General features: G+C 35.7%; 2 protein-coding genes across 4 annotated transcripts; one reads left to right on the top strand and one right to left on the bottom strand.

The window, feature by feature from the left end:
* The first annotated feature begins 1032 nt into the window (after positions 1-1032).
* On the top strand, positions 1033-4827 carry LOC132127143 (coagulation factor IX-like). The gene is made up of 8 exons (XM_059538805.1): positions 1033-1189; positions 1642-1811; positions 1897-1921; positions 2100-2213; positions 3030-3164; positions 3347-3618; positions 3807-3930; positions 4123-4827. The coding sequence occupies exons 1-8, from the start codon at positions 1123-1125 to the stop codon at positions 4710-4712; spliced, it is 1497 nt and encodes a 498-aa protein (XP_059394788.1). The 5' UTR covers positions 1033-1122; the 3' UTR covers positions 4713-4827.
* Positions 4828-5675: 848 nt separating this feature from the next.
* LOC132127142 (proto-oncogene DBL-like) lies at positions 5676-20675 on the bottom strand. 3 transcript variants are annotated; one of them, XM_059538804.1, is made up of 27 exons: positions 20459-20675; positions 19415-19534; positions 18475-18591; positions 18008-18157; positions 17370-17494; positions 16951-17065; positions 15897-16016; positions 15536-15727; positions 15253-15444; positions 13801-13972; positions 13629-13717; positions 13455-13540; positions 13220-13286; positions 12736-12851; positions 12597-12666; positions 12180-12272; positions 11956-12048; positions 11743-11868; positions 11077-11298; positions 10609-10701; positions 9827-9905; positions 9671-9722; positions 8539-8651; positions 8204-8310; positions 7953-8065; positions 7104-7218; positions 5676-6937 (listed from the first exon to the last, which is right to left on the bottom strand). In XM_059538804.1, the coding sequence occupies exons 1-27, from the start codon at positions 20507-20509 to the stop codon at positions 6923-6925; spliced, it is 3003 nt and encodes a 1000-aa protein (XP_059394787.1). In that variant the 5' UTR covers positions 20510-20675; the 3' UTR covers positions 5676-6922. The 3 variants fall into 3 exon arrangements, with proteins under 3 accessions (XP_059394787.1, XP_059394786.1, XP_059394785.1); XM_059538803.1 differs by having other exon boundaries at positions 7136-7218; positions 8539-8735; XM_059538802.1 differs by having other exon boundaries at positions 8539-8735.
* Between the last annotated feature and the right edge of the window lie 459 nt (positions 20676-21134).

The raw sequence follows: 21134 nt of genomic DNA on the forward strand, positions 1-21134 counted from the left end.
TTGAACAAAAATGCCTGTATTATTTCAACAGGTGATGGACTCGTTAGTTTGCTATCATTTATGCTATTTTGAAGACTTTAGAATAAAGGGACTTTGGTTATATTTGCTTTATTTAGCAAAAATAGTTGTTTGTTACATTTTGCGTTAAGGGTGATGATTACTACAATATTAATAACTAAGCCTATCAAATTTTGGACTGCTGCAGTTGCGTTCTGCTGAGAAATGAATTCATCTTAGGAGTTAGCCATAGCATGAAAATACTCTTGTTGGAGCAAAATGAATCCTATAGTAATGCCATATAAAAACAATATCGACTATTTGAACCCCTGAATGTCATTGTAATTTCCACTTCATTCCACCCTTCAAGAGCAGCATTAATTATGTAGTAGTTTAAACTTCCTGTTTGACTGCCACAGAGTCACAAATCTTGTTACATAAAAATGATGCAGCAAGTATATTGTCGGATATGAGCACTATAAATAATTAAATTCTTCCCTTTTAGTTTTAGATCTGTCCAGTTCCTTAAATGTTTAGTACTAAATACTGTCAAACAGAAATTCACAGTTTCTGTTGGGAAGCTTATGTTGGTTTATTCACATTGAATCACTAAAGGATTAACTTGCTTAGCAGCCATGTAAGGTCTGTTAAGAGGGCAGTATTAGTCAGTCAAGTCTTGTCAATATTTGCAGGGTCCCAAGTCTGAATCGAGTTCTCTGACTCAGCAGAAATAAATTAAAAGACTGAAATGAATCAGACATGGGTATGGGTATCCATGCACATATAAATCATCCTCAAGAATTGCATAATCCACATGTATATTGATACTGCTACATTATGAAGTCTGAAGTGACATCAAATGCACTATTCAAACATTGTGATGTTTTCTCATAAAACCACACATTACATCAAATAAAACTATTTCAGTGGCACCAGTATGACAAATGCAATAAATATGCAGGACAAAGACCCACAAACACTGCAGGTGCAGACAAAACCATTCACCCAATGAGATATCTGTTTGCATGAAGTGCAAACACGTATGTACTGAACTTTGGAGCGGAACATGAAGGTATTTAGACAGTTGGGAAAGATTTCTGCCTGAAGGGAAAAATCACAGAGAAAATGGTGAAGATTTATCCCATTATTTTGATATGCAGTTTGCTGCTAGAAACCTGGCTTTCTTCTGAAGGTAAGTTAACATTCATCTATCTTAACCCATCTGTGTATGTTTCTGGAAATCACTGTTTTTAACGCACACATTTTTAGAATGAAACATTGAATTGTCAAAATTCTCAGTTTGACCTGGTCAGTGTAAAATCTGTTCTAATGATCAAAGTCTGAGTATTTGTTTTTTTACATGCACTCTTATGGAATGTGAAAACATAGACCAATTATAGTTAATACATAGAGAAACTGATTGAGACAAGAAGAATTTTCATGGTTTGTGTTGTGAGAGAACATAAAGGAAAATAAAAATCAATCATTGTTCAATCACTGTTCAAGCTCAACATAAAAAGCCTTTCAAAGTAAAACAATATTTCCTTGCCAAATCTTCAATGCTTGTCAAACTATATTATCTGTGTCCTAGAAAAAGACCATGGCGTTTTGTGATTTTTCAGCATGTCTCTTTTGTGCATGTAGCTTCAGTGTTTCTGCCGATGGATCTGGCAGGCTCTCTTTTAAAGAGACAGAAACGCTATAACACAGGTAGATTAGAGGAGATGATGAAGGATAATTTGGAGAGGGAATGTTATGAAGAACGCTGCAGTCTAGAGGAGGCCAGAGAGGTTTTTGAAGACCAGGAAAAAACCGTGAGTTGCATAAGCACATGTTTATCTCATAGAAATGTTTTAGGACTCTGTTTGCGAGTTTAAAACTTTCCAATCTCTGTTTCAGATGAAATTCTGGATCACTTATATGGGTGAGCATAAATATTCTTTCTGAAGCATGTATCATATTGAACATTATAAATCTTTCTGTAGTTGTTTGTACCTTTCTGTTCTTTCTAATTTGTCCATAAAGTTTCTGATAATTTTACATCAAGTTAACATTACAGGATTTATTCATAATATAATGATCATGGCCTCTTCTCCTTTCAGATGGAGACCAGTGTCAGTCATCTCCCTGTCAGAATGGAGGGAAATGTGAGGATGGGATGAACACATACACCTGCTGGTGTCCAGCACGCTTTAGTGGGAAGAACTGTGAGTTAGGTAAGATCCACGATCCTCACATTAACTATTAAGAGTGAGGAAGTCAGTGATTGTTATGTGAAACATTAAAATATGTTGTTTAAAGAAAATATATGACAAATGTTTTCATATTATATCTTCTAGTTCATAAATTTTTTTCACAAATATACCAAAATATTTTGTTTTAATTTTCTTTTTTTTTCTTTTTTGAATTGTGTATTTTTAAGTTTATTCTGATTTGAATATTTTTAAAGTTGAATTTTATCAAGTTTAAAGATACACATAGACACACACACACACTTTGTTTTTGTAAAAAGTGGGGACATCTCATAGGCGTAATGGTTTTTATACTGTACAAACTGTATATTCTATGGCCCTACACCAACCCTACACCTAAACCTAACCCTCACAGTACACTTTGTGCATTTTTACTTTCTCAAAAAAACTCATTCTGTATGGTTTATAAGCGTTTTGAAAAATGGGGACATGGGTTATGTCCTCATAAGTCACCCTCTCCTTTTAATACCTGTGTCATACCCATGTCATTATACAGAGTTGAGTCCTAATATGTCACAAAAACAAGAGCACACACACACACACACACACACACACACACATATAGACACAGATCATAAAAACAATCATGAAATGAATTTAAATATCATAATTTTATATCAAATAAATGATAAACTAATTGTTTATGATTTATTTATTTATTTTATGTGTACAAATATCTGTGCATTAGTACTTTGTCAAAAAGTAATTTTTAACCTTGTTTGCTTTAAGTTTTCCTCTACTAAAACCTTATTTCGTCTTTGATGGGTTGTGCTGGTACAGAAATGGCAAAACAGTGTAAAGTAAATAATGGAGGCTGCATGCACTTCTGCACTGTGGATAAAATTTATGGTGCAGTGTGTGACTGTGCCAGGGGTTACAGACTGGCTCTGGATGGCAGGACTTGTGAACCTACAGGTACTATCATCCTATTCCCACTTATTACATGCAATTTATCTGCATTAAGCCAGGATGTACACTGTATTTCTCATAGCTAATAGCTCAAAGCTGTTCTTAAATTGTGCAGTATGACTTTTTTTCCTTTGCAGTAGCATATTTTCAATACTATTTTCATCCAAGGAATTTCATTTATGCTTTAGGGCAGTACCCATGTGGACGTCTTGGAGCGAATATTGCTGAAACACTTAAGACAAGGTCTCTTATCAGTACCGAGAATGGGAATCAAAATCTCTCTCTCAATCACATCAATACAACAGAGTCCAGTCCTACAGATCTTCCTGATGTGAACGGGACTAGCACACCTCAGCTTACACTGGAAAACATCACCTCATTCTTTCCCACTCAGCCCCCCAACACTGACCATCGTATTGTAGGAGGAAGCGAGGCAACACCAGGGGAGATTCCATGGCAGGTAGGTGAAGTGATGAATTGTGTGTCCAAATAAAAGATTCATATGAAGCGAATGAAGCAAGGCTGGTATAATCTTCAAAAAATCCACAGAACCTTACAATAAAACAGTACATTACAATAAAAACTGTAGTATCGGAACTCTTGAGGGAAATTTAAATTTAATTTGTTTTTTCTTTGTCATGTTGGCAGGTGGTTTTTATGGAAAAGGTGAATAAGATTGCATTTTGTGGCGGCTCTCTCCTCAGTGATGAATGGGTCATTACAGCTGCCCACTGTGTTGAAGGAAAGGTGGGATCTTTCTTCATCAGATTGGGTGAGAACTACACATGGTGGTTATTGCTATTTGGTTATAGTATATAACGGTGAATGGTATATAAAATGTATTATTTTATTTTTAATTTCACTGTCTCTTAAAAATCTACAGTTATGTATTCCAGATCCATGTGATGTGATCTCACACATACTGGCAATGAGTTGCTATATTTCTGGTGCTATGTTTCTATAGGGGAGCATGATGTGTCAAAGAATGAGGGAAGAGAGAGTGACCACGGCATAGAGGAGTACCATATCCATCCAAGTTACAACTCTCAACGGAGTCTTTACAATCATGACATCGCCCTGTTAAAGCTCAAGGGACCCGCCAAATTCTCTGACTACGCCCTGCCCATCTGCCTGGGCTCTAAGGACTTCACAGAGAACTTGCTTAGGAGTGCAGAAAACTCCCTGGTGAGTGGCTGGGGGAGGCTACGGTACGGGGGCATGGAATCTAAAACACTTCAGAAAGTAGAGCTCCCCTACGTGGACCGGACGGAGTGTAAAGGCAGCAGCACCGACACCATCTCCCGCTTCATGTTCTGTGCTGGTTACAGTACGATACACATGGATTCCTGTCAGGGGGACAGCGGCGGACCCCATGCCACCCACTATCAGAACACATGGTTCCTCACGGGAATCGTCAGCTGGGGCGAGGAGTGCGCTAAAGAGGGAAAGTATGGCATATACACCCGTATATCCAAATATATGAACTGGATAAGTAACATTACTGGCATCAGAACAGGACATATGTCCAATACTGATCAACAGAGTGGGAATTAGATTAGGCCTTTGTGTGACTTACAAATGAGTAGACGATGGAAGCAATCAGAATCAACAAAAGAGCAATGATATGCAAGTGCTATAACAAGTCTCAGTTAGCTTAATGCACTACACTTAGCAAAAAAAGAATAGAGCAAGCTAGTGTTAGAGGCCTTTTTGCTTTTGTTAATTGTATAATAAATAAAAAAGAAAACAGATAAAATACATAAAGATTAGATGAAGCTAGAGCTAGTTTCATTTTTAGTATCATAAAAATACATGCCAGAATGAATTAGAGCTCACAGATCATTTTGTACAGATGATATTTACTAGTCATCATTCAACAGACATACTGTAACAATCAAGAAAAAATATAGTTTTCCATCTTACACATTGTGCTTGTACATGTAGTGAAATTATTTTCATACATGATATACCACAGAGCAGTATGAGTCACGTTCATCTTTGTAACTCTGTACATATTATACACTAGAAGTGTATGGCTTTAAGAAGTGAGTACACATGAACCCATTCAGACCACATTAACTTTTTCTTCTCCCTTATCAAGCTCTCTTTTAAACTAATGACATGCAAATGTACACGACTTTTTTAAAGTTTGGGGTCATTTTTAAACTGTTTTATAATACAACGTAATTTATTCTTGTGATGGCAAAGCTGAATTTTTAGGAGTCATTCCTCCAGTTTTCAGTGTCTCATGATCCTTAAGAAATTATGCCAATATGCTGATTTGGTCTCAAGATACATTTCATATTATCAGTGCTGACAACTGCTGCTAAATATAATGTTTTGTGAAAACTATGATTTTATCCAGCATCCTTTGATGAATAGAAAGTTCAGTAAACAGCATTTATTTGAAATAGAAATATGTATCAGTGCCTTTACTTTCACTTTTAAAATCAATTTAATGCATCCTTTCTGGATAAAAGTATGCATTTCTTTTCAGGATTTTTTTTTTTTAGTAAAAAACTTACTGAACCCAAACTTTTAAATGGTACTGTATTTATTCATTGCAGTTTTTAATGAGGTTAGCTAATGTGCATTCACCGTAATGGTTTCTAAGCAATTAACAAAAGTTAAATGCACATTGTGAGTGCAGGAAGTTTGACAGAGAAAAAGTTATTAGATCGAACAAGTTTACAGTGGAAGTTATAATGATGTATACCACAAAGTTTTATTTCAATGACAAAAACTGACCCAAATATGGTGTAAGTGATTAAAAAATGGATTTATAAATCAAAATGAATTATGCTGTTTCTAAAGTAAACCTGTACAAAACATTTTGAAATCTAAGAAAATTTGCTAAGTAGCCCAGAACAGCCATATCTGAACTGACTTAAAGTGTATGAATATAAACATGGATCATCTGAAGGAGAGCGATATGTTTTTAAGCATAACTCTGAAGCAATACAGCAATCACATTGCTGACAAGTGGTTTGTGATGCAAGTAATTTGGAAGTTTTCACCTCACACTCTCTGAAATAAAATGTTTTTACATATTTCTCTTAAATATTTCTTGGAGAAATACTGATGGCAAAGTAAAGTCAGAGTAATAAAAAAGAGGAATTAGTGTCAACCTGGTTGGTTTTGGAATGGATTGTTAGGTTTTGGCACATAAACTAGATACTAATGTTTAGTTTATCTTTCATTCTTTGTAGCACTGGTATCCATTCCAGCACTAAAATGGCTTTTTAAAACAAGTATCCAACCACTGTACCTATCCGAGGAGAGGAAGAAATCGTTTGCTATTCTCTTAAGCCAGTGTACATTACACCCCATGCCATAAACCTTCTTGTTTTTAATATATACTAAAACACTGTGATAACTACACAAATACATGTTTTATATCATTATATGGCACAGCATGGTGATGGTACTTTCCGGGGATGAGGTGGATCAGTGTAAAGTGCTTTGCAAAGATTTTATTTCCAGATGTATTGTTGTAGTTGTGGTCATTGGCTCATTCGAGGAGTGAGACAAATCCCTTTTTGTCTTTAAATCCAGTATAATCCAAAATCCCCACTGATGGCAGATGGAAACTTTCTCTCAACTAGGTAGCTCTGTTTTTCTGACTTGGTGTTTGTTTGTGTGCTTCAGGTTGGCGTGACTGGGCTCAGTCCTGAATGACAGTAATGGCCTTTAGGGTTGTCACATGGTGTGAGCTTTGTGTACATGTGGTTTATGTACTTAGGTGTTGCTGGGCTTCCTGCTGTTTATATTTCCCGTACCTATGAGACAACACTGGACTGCTTTAGAGAAAGAAAAGCTTCTACTGCAGTACAGTACTTTATGTTCAGATCTGATCAAATAAACACATAATCAACATGTTTATGTAATCTGCATTTTAGAATATAGTATTCTTATAAAATCATTAGGCCTGTAGAGTTCACTCACCATAAGCCCTCCTCCTGATTTAATGGAGGGACTTCTGCCTGCATCTCCCAGCATTCTCAGCAGTGTATCAACAGGGAGTTTTCCTTCACCTCCACGAGTCAAATTCTTAACATGCCTATGGGAATTATAGCATGACACTGATCATTAACTTGAAAATTAGAGGGATTCTTATTGCGTAACTAGTGATTGAAAATTAATATGTTCCTGTAATTAATCAGTATTCTACACCAGAAGATAATGCAAAACTGTATCAGAATTTTGAAACCACATTTTAAGGAATAATTATAGTTTTAAAGATGGCCAAGTAGGCTATATGCTTAAGTTTTGTCAAAAAAAAAAAAAAAAAAAAAAAAAAAAAACCATATATATTTTTTAGGGTGCTTGGTCAGTTTACACTTTTGAAAGAAGTTTCTAATGCTCTCAGAGGGTGCATTTATTTGATGAAAAATACTGTAAAACAGTAATGTTGTGAAATATCATTTCAATATTAAATAACAGATTTCTGTTTTAGTATATTTTTTAATGTGATTTATTTCTGTGATGGCAAAGCTGAATTTCCAGCATCCATTACTCTTGTCTTCAGCCTGACATGATCCTTCAGAAATCATTCTAATATGTTGGTTTACAGTTTATTTACACTGTAAATCTTGTGCAATTATATCAGTTAATTTTAGTTTAGTGTTTTGTTTTTAATGTATTTTTTTACAAACTTATAATTTAATATTGGTTAGGATAGTAATAGTTATCAACCAGCTCATCAAGTCAGCAAGAATTTTAACATTGGAGCATGATATATATTTTATGTTTTTTGATCCACTTGAGAATATATTAAAAATAAAAATGACTCACCAAAGCCCCATGGCACTCTCCTGCAGCACGTGAATGACATCACCACATTTGACGATGACATCATCCATGCCACACTTTAAATGGTCCACCATTGCTCTATACCTTCCAGGAACCTAAAAGACAACAAACAAGCCAGCATAATACAAAGTCAAAGCCATCATATTTACTATGTACAAACAAAATCCTTCATTTCTGATGAAGTTTTCCTTAAATAATGGGAATCTGAGTGATATCTAAAGCTCCAAGCTCACCAGCAGCACATCGTCTTCTTCATCAGAATATGAGATGTTTGAAAGGTCAGTGGTCCAGTCCTCCAGACCCTCACAGATGTCCACTGAGTGAGACGTCCCTGGCCAGCCTGCAACCCACAACAAGCCGAACCATAATGACATTCTCCTCCAATTGGGTTGTAAATCTTTCATGCATTGCAGTTACGTGCTTCAACTTCATGCAAATAAATGTGCCACAATTTACATCTTACATATTAAAAATTCCATTTCAAAAACCCATTATGTTTGACAGCATAGTAAATTTTTTTCCTCCTATCAACTAGACTAAATGGCAGTGAAAATGGCCTTTGACTCACTGCGTCGGTTGTGGTGGCGAGGACGTGGAGAAACGATGACTGGGTCTGTCAAAACCGGACTCACGCGGCCTGAATCGGTCTCCTCCGAGCTGATGGACGCCCCCTGGAACTTGCTGTGAGGAAGGACATCAAAACAACCTGAGCAGCCAGTGATCTGTGTGGACGTCCAGGGCATGCATACAGACATATGCCTCACACTGATCCACCAACCGATGAACCAAGGAACCCACGAACGTAAACAAAGGCGTCAAAGGAACACAGGGCAAAAACACAACAACATCCATCAAACGTCATAACAAACAGCATATTCTGAAACTGGACTGTGGTCAATAGAGTACGATGGCAAGTAAGCTCAATATTAATGAGAAGTGTAATTTTCAGACAGTAAATTGAATTTCATTGAAACAAACATCAGTAGAGTTGACTTGACATTGACCCCAATCCTGTTCCATTGAACGACAACATTCAAAGAAATTGTTTTGAATAAACAAATATGAAGTACTATGTGCTGCAAATGACTTCCCAAATTTAATTATAAATTTCACCGTAAATTTTTTTTATAAAATTATATTTGTATCTTTAATACATTCTATTAATTAATTGTGAAGTATTTCTTTTTTTCTTTTTTTTTTTTTAAGTATTTCGTTTTTTTGTTTTTTTTTACATTTTTATGTCAATAACAAATAATACTAAAAATCACATCAAAATAATCACAGATTTGAAAATTAGCTTATTCATTATGCCATGATTTAAATGTCCAATTAGAATAAAATGCTTCACTAAATGTTTAAAAAGCATTATGTTTGAAAATAGTTATTTAGCCATAGTCAAATGTCAAAAGCCATTTACTGCATATAGCATTTTATGTTTGAGTCTCCAAAGCTCAAATGTTTCTACTAAGTAGGTTTCAAAAAATGACAAGAATGTGTGCTTCAAGAATGTTTTTCATGCCAGAATGGTACTGATTAGTACTTTATCCACCATGCAGATGGGCACAAAGCATACAGTCTTTATGAATGTGATTTATACTGTATAAGACAAAACTGTTTTTGTTGTTGTTCAGATCCTTCCATATGCAAAAATGAATACTGATTTAAACATTTTACATCCATACTATAGAAGTAAGGATCACCTGTCGGCCAAAGGTGGAGATAATGGCTGCTCACTGTCCGGGTGAGCATCACCTGAGAAAGTGAAACAGTTTTACCCACTAAACATTTAATTCCCAATTCTTAATTGAAAACATTCAACTATGATATTAACAGAAATGGAAATGCAGTGTGGGAACCTTTGCCATTCTTTTGCTGGTTGTTGAGAATTTTTCTAATCTCAGTGAGCCATGCAATCTTCACATCTACAGTTGAAGCCTGCAAAATAAAACAATTATAAAATACAAATAAAGTTTTTGCACCATAATTTTTGTCTTGTTTAGTATTACATTTTTATATAATATTAATTTTTTTTTTCTTTTATAATATATTGTATTTATATCTAATTTATATGTATAATATTAATAGATATATAATGTCATACAAACACACACATATGCACACACACACACACACACACACACACATATGTGTGTATATATATATATATATATATATATATATATATATATGTATGTGTGTGTGTGTGTGTGTATATATATGTATATATAATTATAATTGTATATAATATTTAAAATTTTTAGTTAGTTTTAGTACAAAAAAAAATTTATTAAATGTTTTTTTAATTTCATTTTTTAAATCCTATCTAAACTATTTTGTCAAATGATCAGTTTTAAATTATATTTCAAATCCAGGGTTTTCAATGTGGTCATAATGTGTCTTAAAATGGGTAATTAGTTCCTGTGAAATGTTTTTTTTAAACATTATTTTTTAGTTGTGCAAACAAACTGACATTTCATGTTCAGGATTTGACATTAACATTTACTGTGAACAAGCATTTTTTGATATATCTCCATCAACGAGGAGGTATTGAAGAGGCGTTAATAAGTGATGACAGAGGCACTTGTAACTTTTTATCCACTGCATTCTGTGGAGTTTTAACCTTGATAAAATGATTCACCTGAACAACATACACCTCCTCTTTTCCGTTATACCAAATTTCAAACTTCTTTACATCCCCTTTGACGTTTTCTGTGATACCCACAGCACTCATCTGCAAATGAAACAGAGCGGTCAAAGATCTCACTTGGAAATTCCGTAATGCAGTATTTTAATAACCTTGTGGGTTTTTTAACAGCCAATGGAATCTGAGTTAATCCTAAAACCCCTTTCATAAAAACATCCATCTCTTTGAGCACACTTAAAATAGAGCTGGAATAAATAAATAGGTGCTTAACTTCTGCATCTGTGCAACAAAACATGCTCAAAAATGGCTTAAGAGTATAAAACAGGTCAAAGTTGGCAGGTTAGCTTCATGGTGGATGTCGTCATTGTAAAATCTGCCTGCAAAAAAGCTTCTTTCTATTTTAACGTTCATTCGAAAGTACTATTTAAATAGTAATTACGTTGATCTCTCACTCTCTCTCACCATCAGGCAGTGTTTGAAGCTGTATGAGGCTGTCCGATCATGTGCCTCTCCACTCTCCTCTCTCTTCTTGCAGAAAAGTAGAGCTCTTTCGTGAAGGAACAGATGCCTTTGCATTGGTTTAAAGCGAGCCATGTCTTTCATGCGCGTTGGCCCTTTCCTATGGTTGATCCAGACATTAAAAGACCCCTGCATAAGGACACGTCCCAGGTCACTCAATTCGCCCTAGATACACAGGACACAGAGAAAGGAAGTGGAACTGTCAGTCAGCTGTCAGTGACAATAAACATAAAACCATTCAAGGAACAGTTCACACAAAATGAAGATGTGCTGAAAATGTACTCACCCTCAAGCCATCCACAATGTAGATGAGTTTGTTTATTCATCAAACCAAATTTGGAGAGACAAGACATTAATTGATTGACTGGAAATGTGGATAACTTTTTCATGGCTGTTTGGACTCTGATTCTGACGGGACCCATTCACTGCAGAGGACCCATTGGTGAGCAAGTGATGTAATGCTACATTTCTCCAAAACTGTTCTGATGAAGAAACAAATCTACATTGTGGATGGCCTGAGGCTGAGTACATTTTTTAGCAAATTTTCATTTTTGGGTGAACTAATTCTTTAATATTCCTCCTCTATCCTTCCTCACTTCTTAGACTTACCTCATAACCAGTGATAGCAATTTGATGCATGGAGTCATTGACAGACTTGAGGAGGTCCAGCATGGCATTTAGCGCCCCCTGCAGCTCAGATGCATACTGTGAGTTCGAGCTGTGTTTTAGTAGTTCCTAGTCAGAGAGACAGACAGCATTTAGTAATAGACATTCGTGGCGGCCAAAAATTCTATAACAAGTAGGATTTGGTTTGTTAGACACCTTCAGAAGAAGCTGGTACTTGGTTAAACGTTGAACAGGTTTCAGCAAATATGAGTCCAGACCTAGCTTATGATCCAGCTTCTTTTTGCACTCCTACATAAAATAATAAAATTAGCAAAATAAAACTCATCTAAATTAATATAACATTTTACACTAATCCCTATCTACACCAATAAATATAAATATATATATATATATATATATATATATCTCAACAACAATACCTGGATGAAGGCTGAGTCTGAACACTGCCTCCAGAGTGCATCTGAACGAGGTTTGTTCCGGCAGTAGCGCTCATAGACCTGAAAATTTTCTTTCTGCAAAAACATTTATTACAAGAGAACTCTTAACAGACATTAGGTGTCCAAATAAGTGGTTCCCGTATTACTTTTCTTTGCCATCACAAAAGCAGAATAAATCATATTTTCCAAAGCTGTGATTGTGAGTTCGCAATCTAAAACATTTCTTATTATTGTCAATGTTAAAAACAGTTGTGCTGCTTAATATTTTTGTGGAAACCATGATTCATTTTTCAGGATTCTTTAAATGCGCAGAAAGTTCAAAAGAACAGCACTTGCTTGAAATCGAAATTGTAAATGTCTTTTACATACACAGTGTTCGTATGACAGAGAATGGCTCACCCGTTCCAGAAAGCGCGCTCCCACTCTCTCTGGGGACTCTAAGCAGCTCTCGAGGTCCTGCAAGAATATCCTGCACAACAAAGACAGGATCAGTATGAATGTGTGTTTATGTGTCCATGTGTGTGGGCAAATATCTCACCTGCTGTGGAATTTATAGATCTCAGGCAGATTTCCGAACAGCTCTTCTTTCTTGTTTCGCAGCACAGATGGCAGTATATTAGAGAGAGATGGGTTATCCATCTCTGCCCTGTAACCCTGTCACAATATCACAGAGCAGTCATTTTTTTAAGAACTATTACATCATAGCTCAAATTATACACTTTTCATGTTGTGTCTTTACTCATTGTGCCAAACCAGACCTAACACAGTTCATTTTGTTTTTATTTGGCAGTCTCCACCAGTAGTTGTACAGAAAACATCCCATAACAGAGTCAGATGTGTGTAACTACATGATTAGGCACTAACTCACTGCAACACTATAAACTACAGTATGAAAGAAAAGATGTGATTTTAAAATGAGTGCATCAAAAGGTCCTCTACAATATTACCTCTGCGAGGCAAATGGGATGAGGGAAAACAAAACCCAGACCAATTATTTCAAGGTCATTCGATCAAGACATTACCAGCAAAACAGACAGCAGCTCATCCACATAGATTCTCTCCGTCTCAATCAGCTCCTTCATTACGTGGCTGCAGAAGCGAGGGATGCATGGGCAATAACAGAGGAGAGAGGGGGAGAAAGATATAAGGACAGAACGGGAAAGAGACTGGTGAGAGACAGACAAAGAGAGGAGGTTGAGAAGAAACTCATGATTCGTGTGCATACTGTTTTTGTTAAGCTATTGCATAAATGCTCACCGTTTGTGCTGGTCGGGGTTCTCAACTCCCTCTGGGCTGTAAGACAGACAGCTGCGGTTCTCCTCGTAATCGTGCATGACCTCTATCTACAAGAAAGTCCCTAAAGCTGTCAGCAAAAAGTAGATGAAGTGCGCTTTGTATGATTTTGAGATGAACAAGAATGGTCAGCCAAACCTTTTTAGTGCTGGGACCTTTCCGTGAGGCCCTTTTACCAGGAAGAGCGAGATCAAAAGAAAACCTTAAACTTGAGTTCACATCAAAACCTTTGAAAAAGACCAGAAATATTCAGACAAATGGAAACAGTAAGTTTGTCATCTGCAAATGTGGTTGAAATAGATAAGCATACTGTGTTTAGGAGAGAATACAGGGGATTTGCAGCGTGGCGAGTTCTCAGGCCTTGGAGCGACTAGCTGGATGGGTCTGACCTGAATATCAGCCAGTTTCCTCAGACAGCCCTGTCTGCTCTGGATCATTCCCTGCACTGTTGACAGCTTCTCTGTGACAGCCTCTATCTGAGACTAACAAGAGAGGAACGGGTTGAACTTAAAATAGGCACTTTATCGATAGAGAATGAGTAAGGACATACTGTAGAAATATAGGGAGATGTCATTGTTGCACTTCAGGATAACAGGTAAACTGCCAGTTTCTGCCACAGGATAAACTGCAACTTTTGATCTCACAATTGATCTCACAAATTATTATTATTTTTTTTTTGCAATTCTGAGAGAAAAAGTCAGAACTGTCAGATATAAACTTGAAGTTTATATAGCACCATTTTGTAAACATTCTTACTCTGTGGTGGGACAAAAACAGAATTGCAAGAATTGTAAAATCAAAATTAAGAGAAAAAAAGTTTGAATTAAGATATAAACTCAGAATTTAGAGATGTAGACTCTGAATTGTCACAATTACCATTTTAATTTTTTTATTCCGTGGCAGAAACAGATTTCCGTTAAAATCACTTTTTGTTAGAATAAATCCATTCCATTTATACGAGGTGAAATAAAAAAAATAGAAGCAATTAAACAGCTTTTAAACAACCAATTAATATATAACATTTAATGTGAAAGCTTAAATATTTTTTGTTTTCCATTTAATTTTCTTGCTGTCTAAGAAAAAGTAATTAGATATTGGAAGATATTAAAAGGATAGTTCATCCAAAAATTACAATTCTTTTTCTCACCCTCATGTTGTTACAAATCTATACAGTATATGATTTTCGTTATTGTATGAAGCACTAAAAGAAGATATTATGAAGAATGTTGGTAAGTAAACAGCTTTGACTGTACGGACCAAAACAAAAAAAAACAACATTAATCAAAATGTATGTTCTTCAAAAGAAAGAAAGTAATATAGTCTTGGAACACCATGCAGGTGAGTATGATGACAGAATTTACATTTTTTGGGTTAGCTACACTTTTAAATCCCCTTTGTGATTTTCCTATGATATATTTTTCAATTATATAAATTATTTCAACTATAGAACAAATTAAACTTAATGAGCACATCCGCAAAACCTGTATAAAGGGGTCAGAAAGTATGAGACCACTTTAAAAAACTGGCTTGGTGTCATTAAAGTGAGCATGAAATGGAAATTCACCCTGTCTATTTTCTAAATCCATGTTATTAATTTTTCCATGCATGTGTTTTTTTAATTTATTTTTTTATTTATATTTTCTCAGATGGTAATGCTGATAATATAACTTGTAATGAAAATGTATTTAATTAGAAAAATGCTAAGATGCATTTCCACTACTTGTCTAAAATGGTATATTTGTGCTTTATTCCATAACTGTACCTGCAGCTGTGGTGTGAGTATTGCCTCAAACTCCAGACTGAGAACGTCCGGGTTAGACCGCACCACTGAGGGTGCTGTCTCCACCAGTCTCTCAATGTCCTGGAGGGCTGCCTGCGCCCCTTCTTTAGACTGAAATTTATCCAGAAGCTGGTTAGCCAGAAGATAGGCCCCCTCATCACACCAACGCACAGTCTGCCCAAACACAGATATGGAGAGTATGTAAGTGCTTTGCATAAAGTGGATATATTACATATTTTTTGCATTTGCATTCTGTAGTTATTACCTCCTCCAACCGCAACAGCAGGTCTCGAATGCGTGTGAGAGATGCCCGTTTGGCACGTAGAGCTGTAGTGAGAGTGTCAGAGTGGTGCCTCAGTTCATTGCAGCGCTGAACTATTAGAGCAAGGGCATAGTGATGACTTGCTGCCAACTGGTGCCCATGCAGAATAATAATCTGAGCGCGGCCCATTTCTTCCTGAAAGAACAACAGAACACTTTTGGCTTTTAAGCAATGTATTAGATAAAAGATTAGTCTAATCTTAGCATCAACTTCAATATCAATCAATATTTGTGATGTGCTCAAAAAGGCATGTTTATTAGGAAAAAAGATTAGGTCAGTTATTTTAATCTTTAACATATTAAACCTCTGCTGTGGTTTCCAGCATCTCGAGGTCTTTGAGTAGCTGCTCCGTCTGGGCCACTGTTGTCCCCACTGAAGCAATGGCTTTCTCCTGTGCACTGAGTTTCTCCAGAATGCCTTCCATCTGTGCACAGACCAAAACCAAATGATTATGTTCACTGATGCATTTAAAATAAATATTTTATAGTAAATTCATTCATTCATCAAAAATCAAAAATATTACAGCAGATGTGACTTTGGTATACTGTAGTTACAAAAAAAGTTTTAATGGTTTTTCCTTAAATTGTTTACATTAAATGCTTAATATACAGTGAGAGTAGAGTCATCATGGAGTCAAAGACGTAGTAAACAACATAACACTTAAAAAGCCATAGCACCTCGAATTTGTAATTTTTAAAAATTCTGTTCATTAAAAAGAATCATCCAAATGGACTTTCCAATGGTGCATATAGGTGGACTATTTAAGACAAATCAATTCGTTAAAATTATTCATAGTTTTTAATGCTGCTAATGAGAAAGTGGACCGTTTTAGAAGAATAGATTGACTAGAATGATTAGATTTTCCACTGCTGCAAATTGGACAGTGAACTGTCAAACTGATTCAGTAAAATGACTTGCGCCAGAGACGAGGACTCTTGAAAGACAAACTGATTTACTTTAATTAATTGGGTGGTTAAACATGAGAGTATGTTTAGGATTACTGTTAAGGAAAAACCGATGCATTAGAATACATTAAACTTTCCAATGCTTTATATAAAAATGTGGACCACTTAAGACAAACCAATTTACAAGAATGCTTCATATAGATAGAAGATGAACTAAATTACTAAAATAAATCTTTGTAGCACTGGCCAAATTAAGAGTGAGAGAGCTGAGATTATTTTTACTTTATCTGGTTTTGTACCAAGTAACATGTGCAGTACAATGCCATTGAAAACAGTGTTGTACTGTGCCATCCGTAAATATTTGGGGAAAAGAAGCTTGTTACTAGAAAAGCTGGAAAAACAGTGTTTTAAAAGTACAATCGCTACTTTTAGGACTCCAACACTGGTCTGTACCTCATGGAAGCTCATCTCATACTGGAGCAGTTGAAGGTATTGTTGGAGCTTGAGATGGTGCTTCTCAAAAAAGCCATCAAAAGCCATTTCCATGTCCCGTAATTGTGCCACGAGCCTGCAAGAAACAAATAGAACATGATGGGTCTTTTTTTTTACACACAGAGACTATATAGAATATTATGTTGTTATATTTTGATTGCAATGGACATTTTTGCACAAATATGTATTCTGACCTAGTGGAAGTTAAATGGATATCAACTAATCCAATACTGGAGGATAGAATATTAAAGAGGCAATAAATACAGCATGATTTCGAATACCTGAATCACATACAGTAAATACTCCTTAGAGAATTATTCATCTACCTAAAAGAGCTGATGACAATGATTTACTTTGCTGGTGAGTTATAGCCTTCGTACCTCTGCACTCTTTCTTTGTCTTGGCTGATGTCCCTGTCTTCTGCTGCAGCACCTTCCACAGCTTTTGAGGCCTCAAGGTTTGATAGAAGCTGACGTCCTTCCCTCATAACTGTCCTAATGTCATCCTGTAAATTTAAATATCACTTAAGTATTTACATGTATAACTATTCATACATTTTTTTTACTGTATTATAGCATTTTTACGTTTTATGTGTGAATAACTTGGGATGCTTTTATATTATTTTAGTTATCCTGTGTTGGCATGTCAGTGATGAAATATTCTGTTGTGAAAGTCTTCCTAGCAGTCATTGTGTTTATCATTTAATATATTTTCCAAAATTCTGAGACAACAATGAAAGTATGGGATTCTAAATCTAATATTAAGGAATAAGTTTGGGAGAAAAAATAAATAAAAACTGGCACAATATATATATATATATATATATATATATATATATATATATATATATATATATATATATATATATATATGCTGTAAAATTTCATATTATTTTTCTACTGAAAAACCTATGATGATGATATAATGCATTAGATAAAATGACATTTAATTAGAAAAAATGTCACGCCCCATTGTTTATGTGGATAATAACTACACAACTACACAGTCATCCCCATACCTTCATCTGCCTGTATTTCTCAGTGTGTGATCTGAGTAGGTACTCAATTCCGCTGGCTTCATCAGGCAGCTCGATCTCAGACAGCTCTGTGCCGAATGTCTGCAGTAACTGAGCGATCTCCTTCACCGTCACTGCAAAACTCTCTATGGCCTGGAGGGGGCAGCACAGACAAAAATATGCATTACTCAGCATTTACTGCAATTGTACGTAGGTCAAAAGCATCCTTATCTAAAATCAGATCTGAATGAATTTAGATTTGCACATCACAAATAATGAATAGGAAGTAAACAAATATAATTTAGTAAATTATTTGTTTCTCATATCTTATTAAATAATGAGGCATACAATGTGATTTTGTGATTTGATTTCATTTTGTGAAGAATGCCATTTTTTGTTACAGTATAAATGTCTTCTTGTTTCCCTGCATGAAATCAATGTGCTGCTACAATGCACAACAGAATGCTTACTGTTTGCAGAACTATCCAGTCACTATGGCATTCCTCCAGCGTGCCTCCAAACTCAGAGCTCAGTTGATTTTCATCAATGAAGCGAAGCAGGTCTGTCAGGGAGCTCAACATTACCATCTGAATAAGATCAAAAGAAGCAGAGATTTAATTAAGTATGGTATATTTAATGGAAATTGTGTTAAATAAGATTAAGAGTCCATTAGTTAAGGAGGCTAACCTTTTAAAGGTAAAAAGGCATTTTAAAGGAAATGTGCAGCAAAACTGTAAAATAACTGAAAATGTATTCACACTCAGATCATCCATTTGCATTTGGGTTGGTTTCTTTATCAATATAGATTTGGAGAAATTTAGTATTACATCACTTGCTTACCAGTGTTTTCTCTTAAGTGAATGGGTGCCATCAGAATGAGTTCAAACTGCTTATGAAATGCTGATATCACAGTAATCTACAAGTAATTCACACGACTCCAGTCCATCAATTAATGCTTGTGAAGTGAAAAAGCTTCATGATTGTAAGAAACAAATTCATCAAGCCATTTAACCTTAAACTGTCCCTTCTGGTTTTTAGCAGCTGTTTGGACTTTCATTCTGACGGCACCCATTAACTGCAGAGGATCCACTGGTGAGCAAGTGATGAAAATTTTAAAATCCTCCAAATCGGTTTCACATGAAGAAACATTTTGGATGGCCTAAGGTGGAGTAAATTATCAACATTTATTATTTTTTGGGGGAACTATTCCTTTAATGGCCTTGTTGTGGATAAATAAAGATTGAAAGAAATAGATTTAAAATCTAAAATGATGACCCACATAATTAGTTGGTATTAAAATTAATGACTCAGTATTTGATGTTTGTTTTTGCTTCTCAAGACATCAGGTATGCATCTTGTGACTATATCATAAAGAACCTATTGTTTTTGAGGAATCTCGTCAGCTCTTACCGGCATCTTGAGAGCAAAGTCGTCCTGACTGAAGCGGAAACCGAGGTCTGTTCCAGTGGTCTGCAGGTGGGTTTTGGGTCTCAGAACTAGAACTAAGTGCAGATGTCCAGGGAATGACATCTGAAGATGAGATATGACATTTCATATGGACACATTCAACTCACATCTAATCACATAAAAAAAAGATGATTTAAAGAGTAATAATATCACAACAATTTAATCAGAAACAGCAGGAGTGGCTGCTTGTATATCATCCTCCTACTTCTAATGTGTTCACAGATGTAGAAATCTAGGTCAGACACCCACCTATTTCCATAAATCCATATATTTAAATTGTAGTTAAGTAAACAGATGAAACATCAAAGACAGAAACCGAAGTACACTTAAAATCTGTTGTTTAGACTTCAAAATACTAAAATGGGAAGCTAACACCTCTTGTATCACCTTTCTTGCTGATTCAAGCAGGAAATTCAATCTAACTAACAACTACTATGCACTTTTTCAGACCCTTAAAGACAATCAATGTCCATGGAAAACCAAGGCTGGCTCTGTTTAACTGCTAATGCTGAGAAGTCAGTGTAAGCTGTCTGTTTTCTGCTTTTTCGATTGACTTATGATCAGTAAACCTGAGAATCACAGAAACTCACACTTTTGCCGCCATAATCAGTATTCCTGCAGTTTAATTCATCATCATGGTGCATATGTGTAATGACTAGCAATAAAACACAGATGCATGGCCAAAATAAGTATATATTTTATTATTATTATTGCGTTAGTCATAATCCATACATGGAGTTACAAGCGAAGTGGTCGGCTGTTTCAAAGACCGATCATTGCACATTCCTGTAATCGAATGTAAAACGCATCACTGCTTAATTATCCCAGTCCTAACTAATAGATAGTATCACAAACGCGCGGGTTTTTAGTATTATTTTTGGTTCTCATTAATCTAAAGCAGACAAGACTCCCACCCGCCGCCCTGCATTAGCGTTTTTCAGTTCTGCAGCATAAACCCGGTCCAAAACAGAGAAGAATCCATCTTACCGCAGCTCTCTGGATCCGGGGCAGTCCCCTAAGTGGATTAGCTTCCGCCATTGCTTCTAATTTGCCCGTTTCGTAGGGATGTAGACCCACTTCTTAGCCTCACAACTTCCCTCCCTCCATGACTTTGTCTGCGGGACTGTGCGCAGCAGCAGAAGCAGCAGTAGCAGCGATCAGCCGCAGAGCGGGTGCTGCAGTGCCGACGACACCTTGACCGCACTTATCTGCTCATTACTGTCACACCTATAATGTCACATGGCACTCTTACGCAAAATAAATGGTATCTACGAAGCCATAGTTTTGTGTAATTTGTTTGAAATTAGAACTGATTGGATTATATTGCAAGCGTCACACTGTACGTAGTGAGGGGCACGTATTATAAAATCCAGCACCATGGACAGAGGTCGATACACGCTCGTGCAGTTCTTCGGCCTCTACTTCCCACCTCACATCACCTCACTAATTTATAAAAATCATACAAATGCATACACATAATATACCTAAAATATATGTGATATAAAAATGAAATATTCTGAATACAGTGTGTATGTATGTGAGTAGAGTTATATATCTTATAAATATTATTATAAAGTAATATTTATTATGTATTACATAATAAATATTGAATAAATATTCACAGAAATGTATAATAAAAATGGAATAAGGGGTAATGTATAAT

Source organism: Carassius carassius, chromosome 45 (assembly GCF_963082965.1).
Source record: "Carassius carassius chromosome 45, fCarCar2.1, whole genome shotgun sequence".
Taxonomy (NCBI): domain Eukaryota; kingdom Metazoa; phylum Chordata; class Actinopteri; order Cypriniformes; family Cyprinidae; genus Carassius; species Carassius carassius.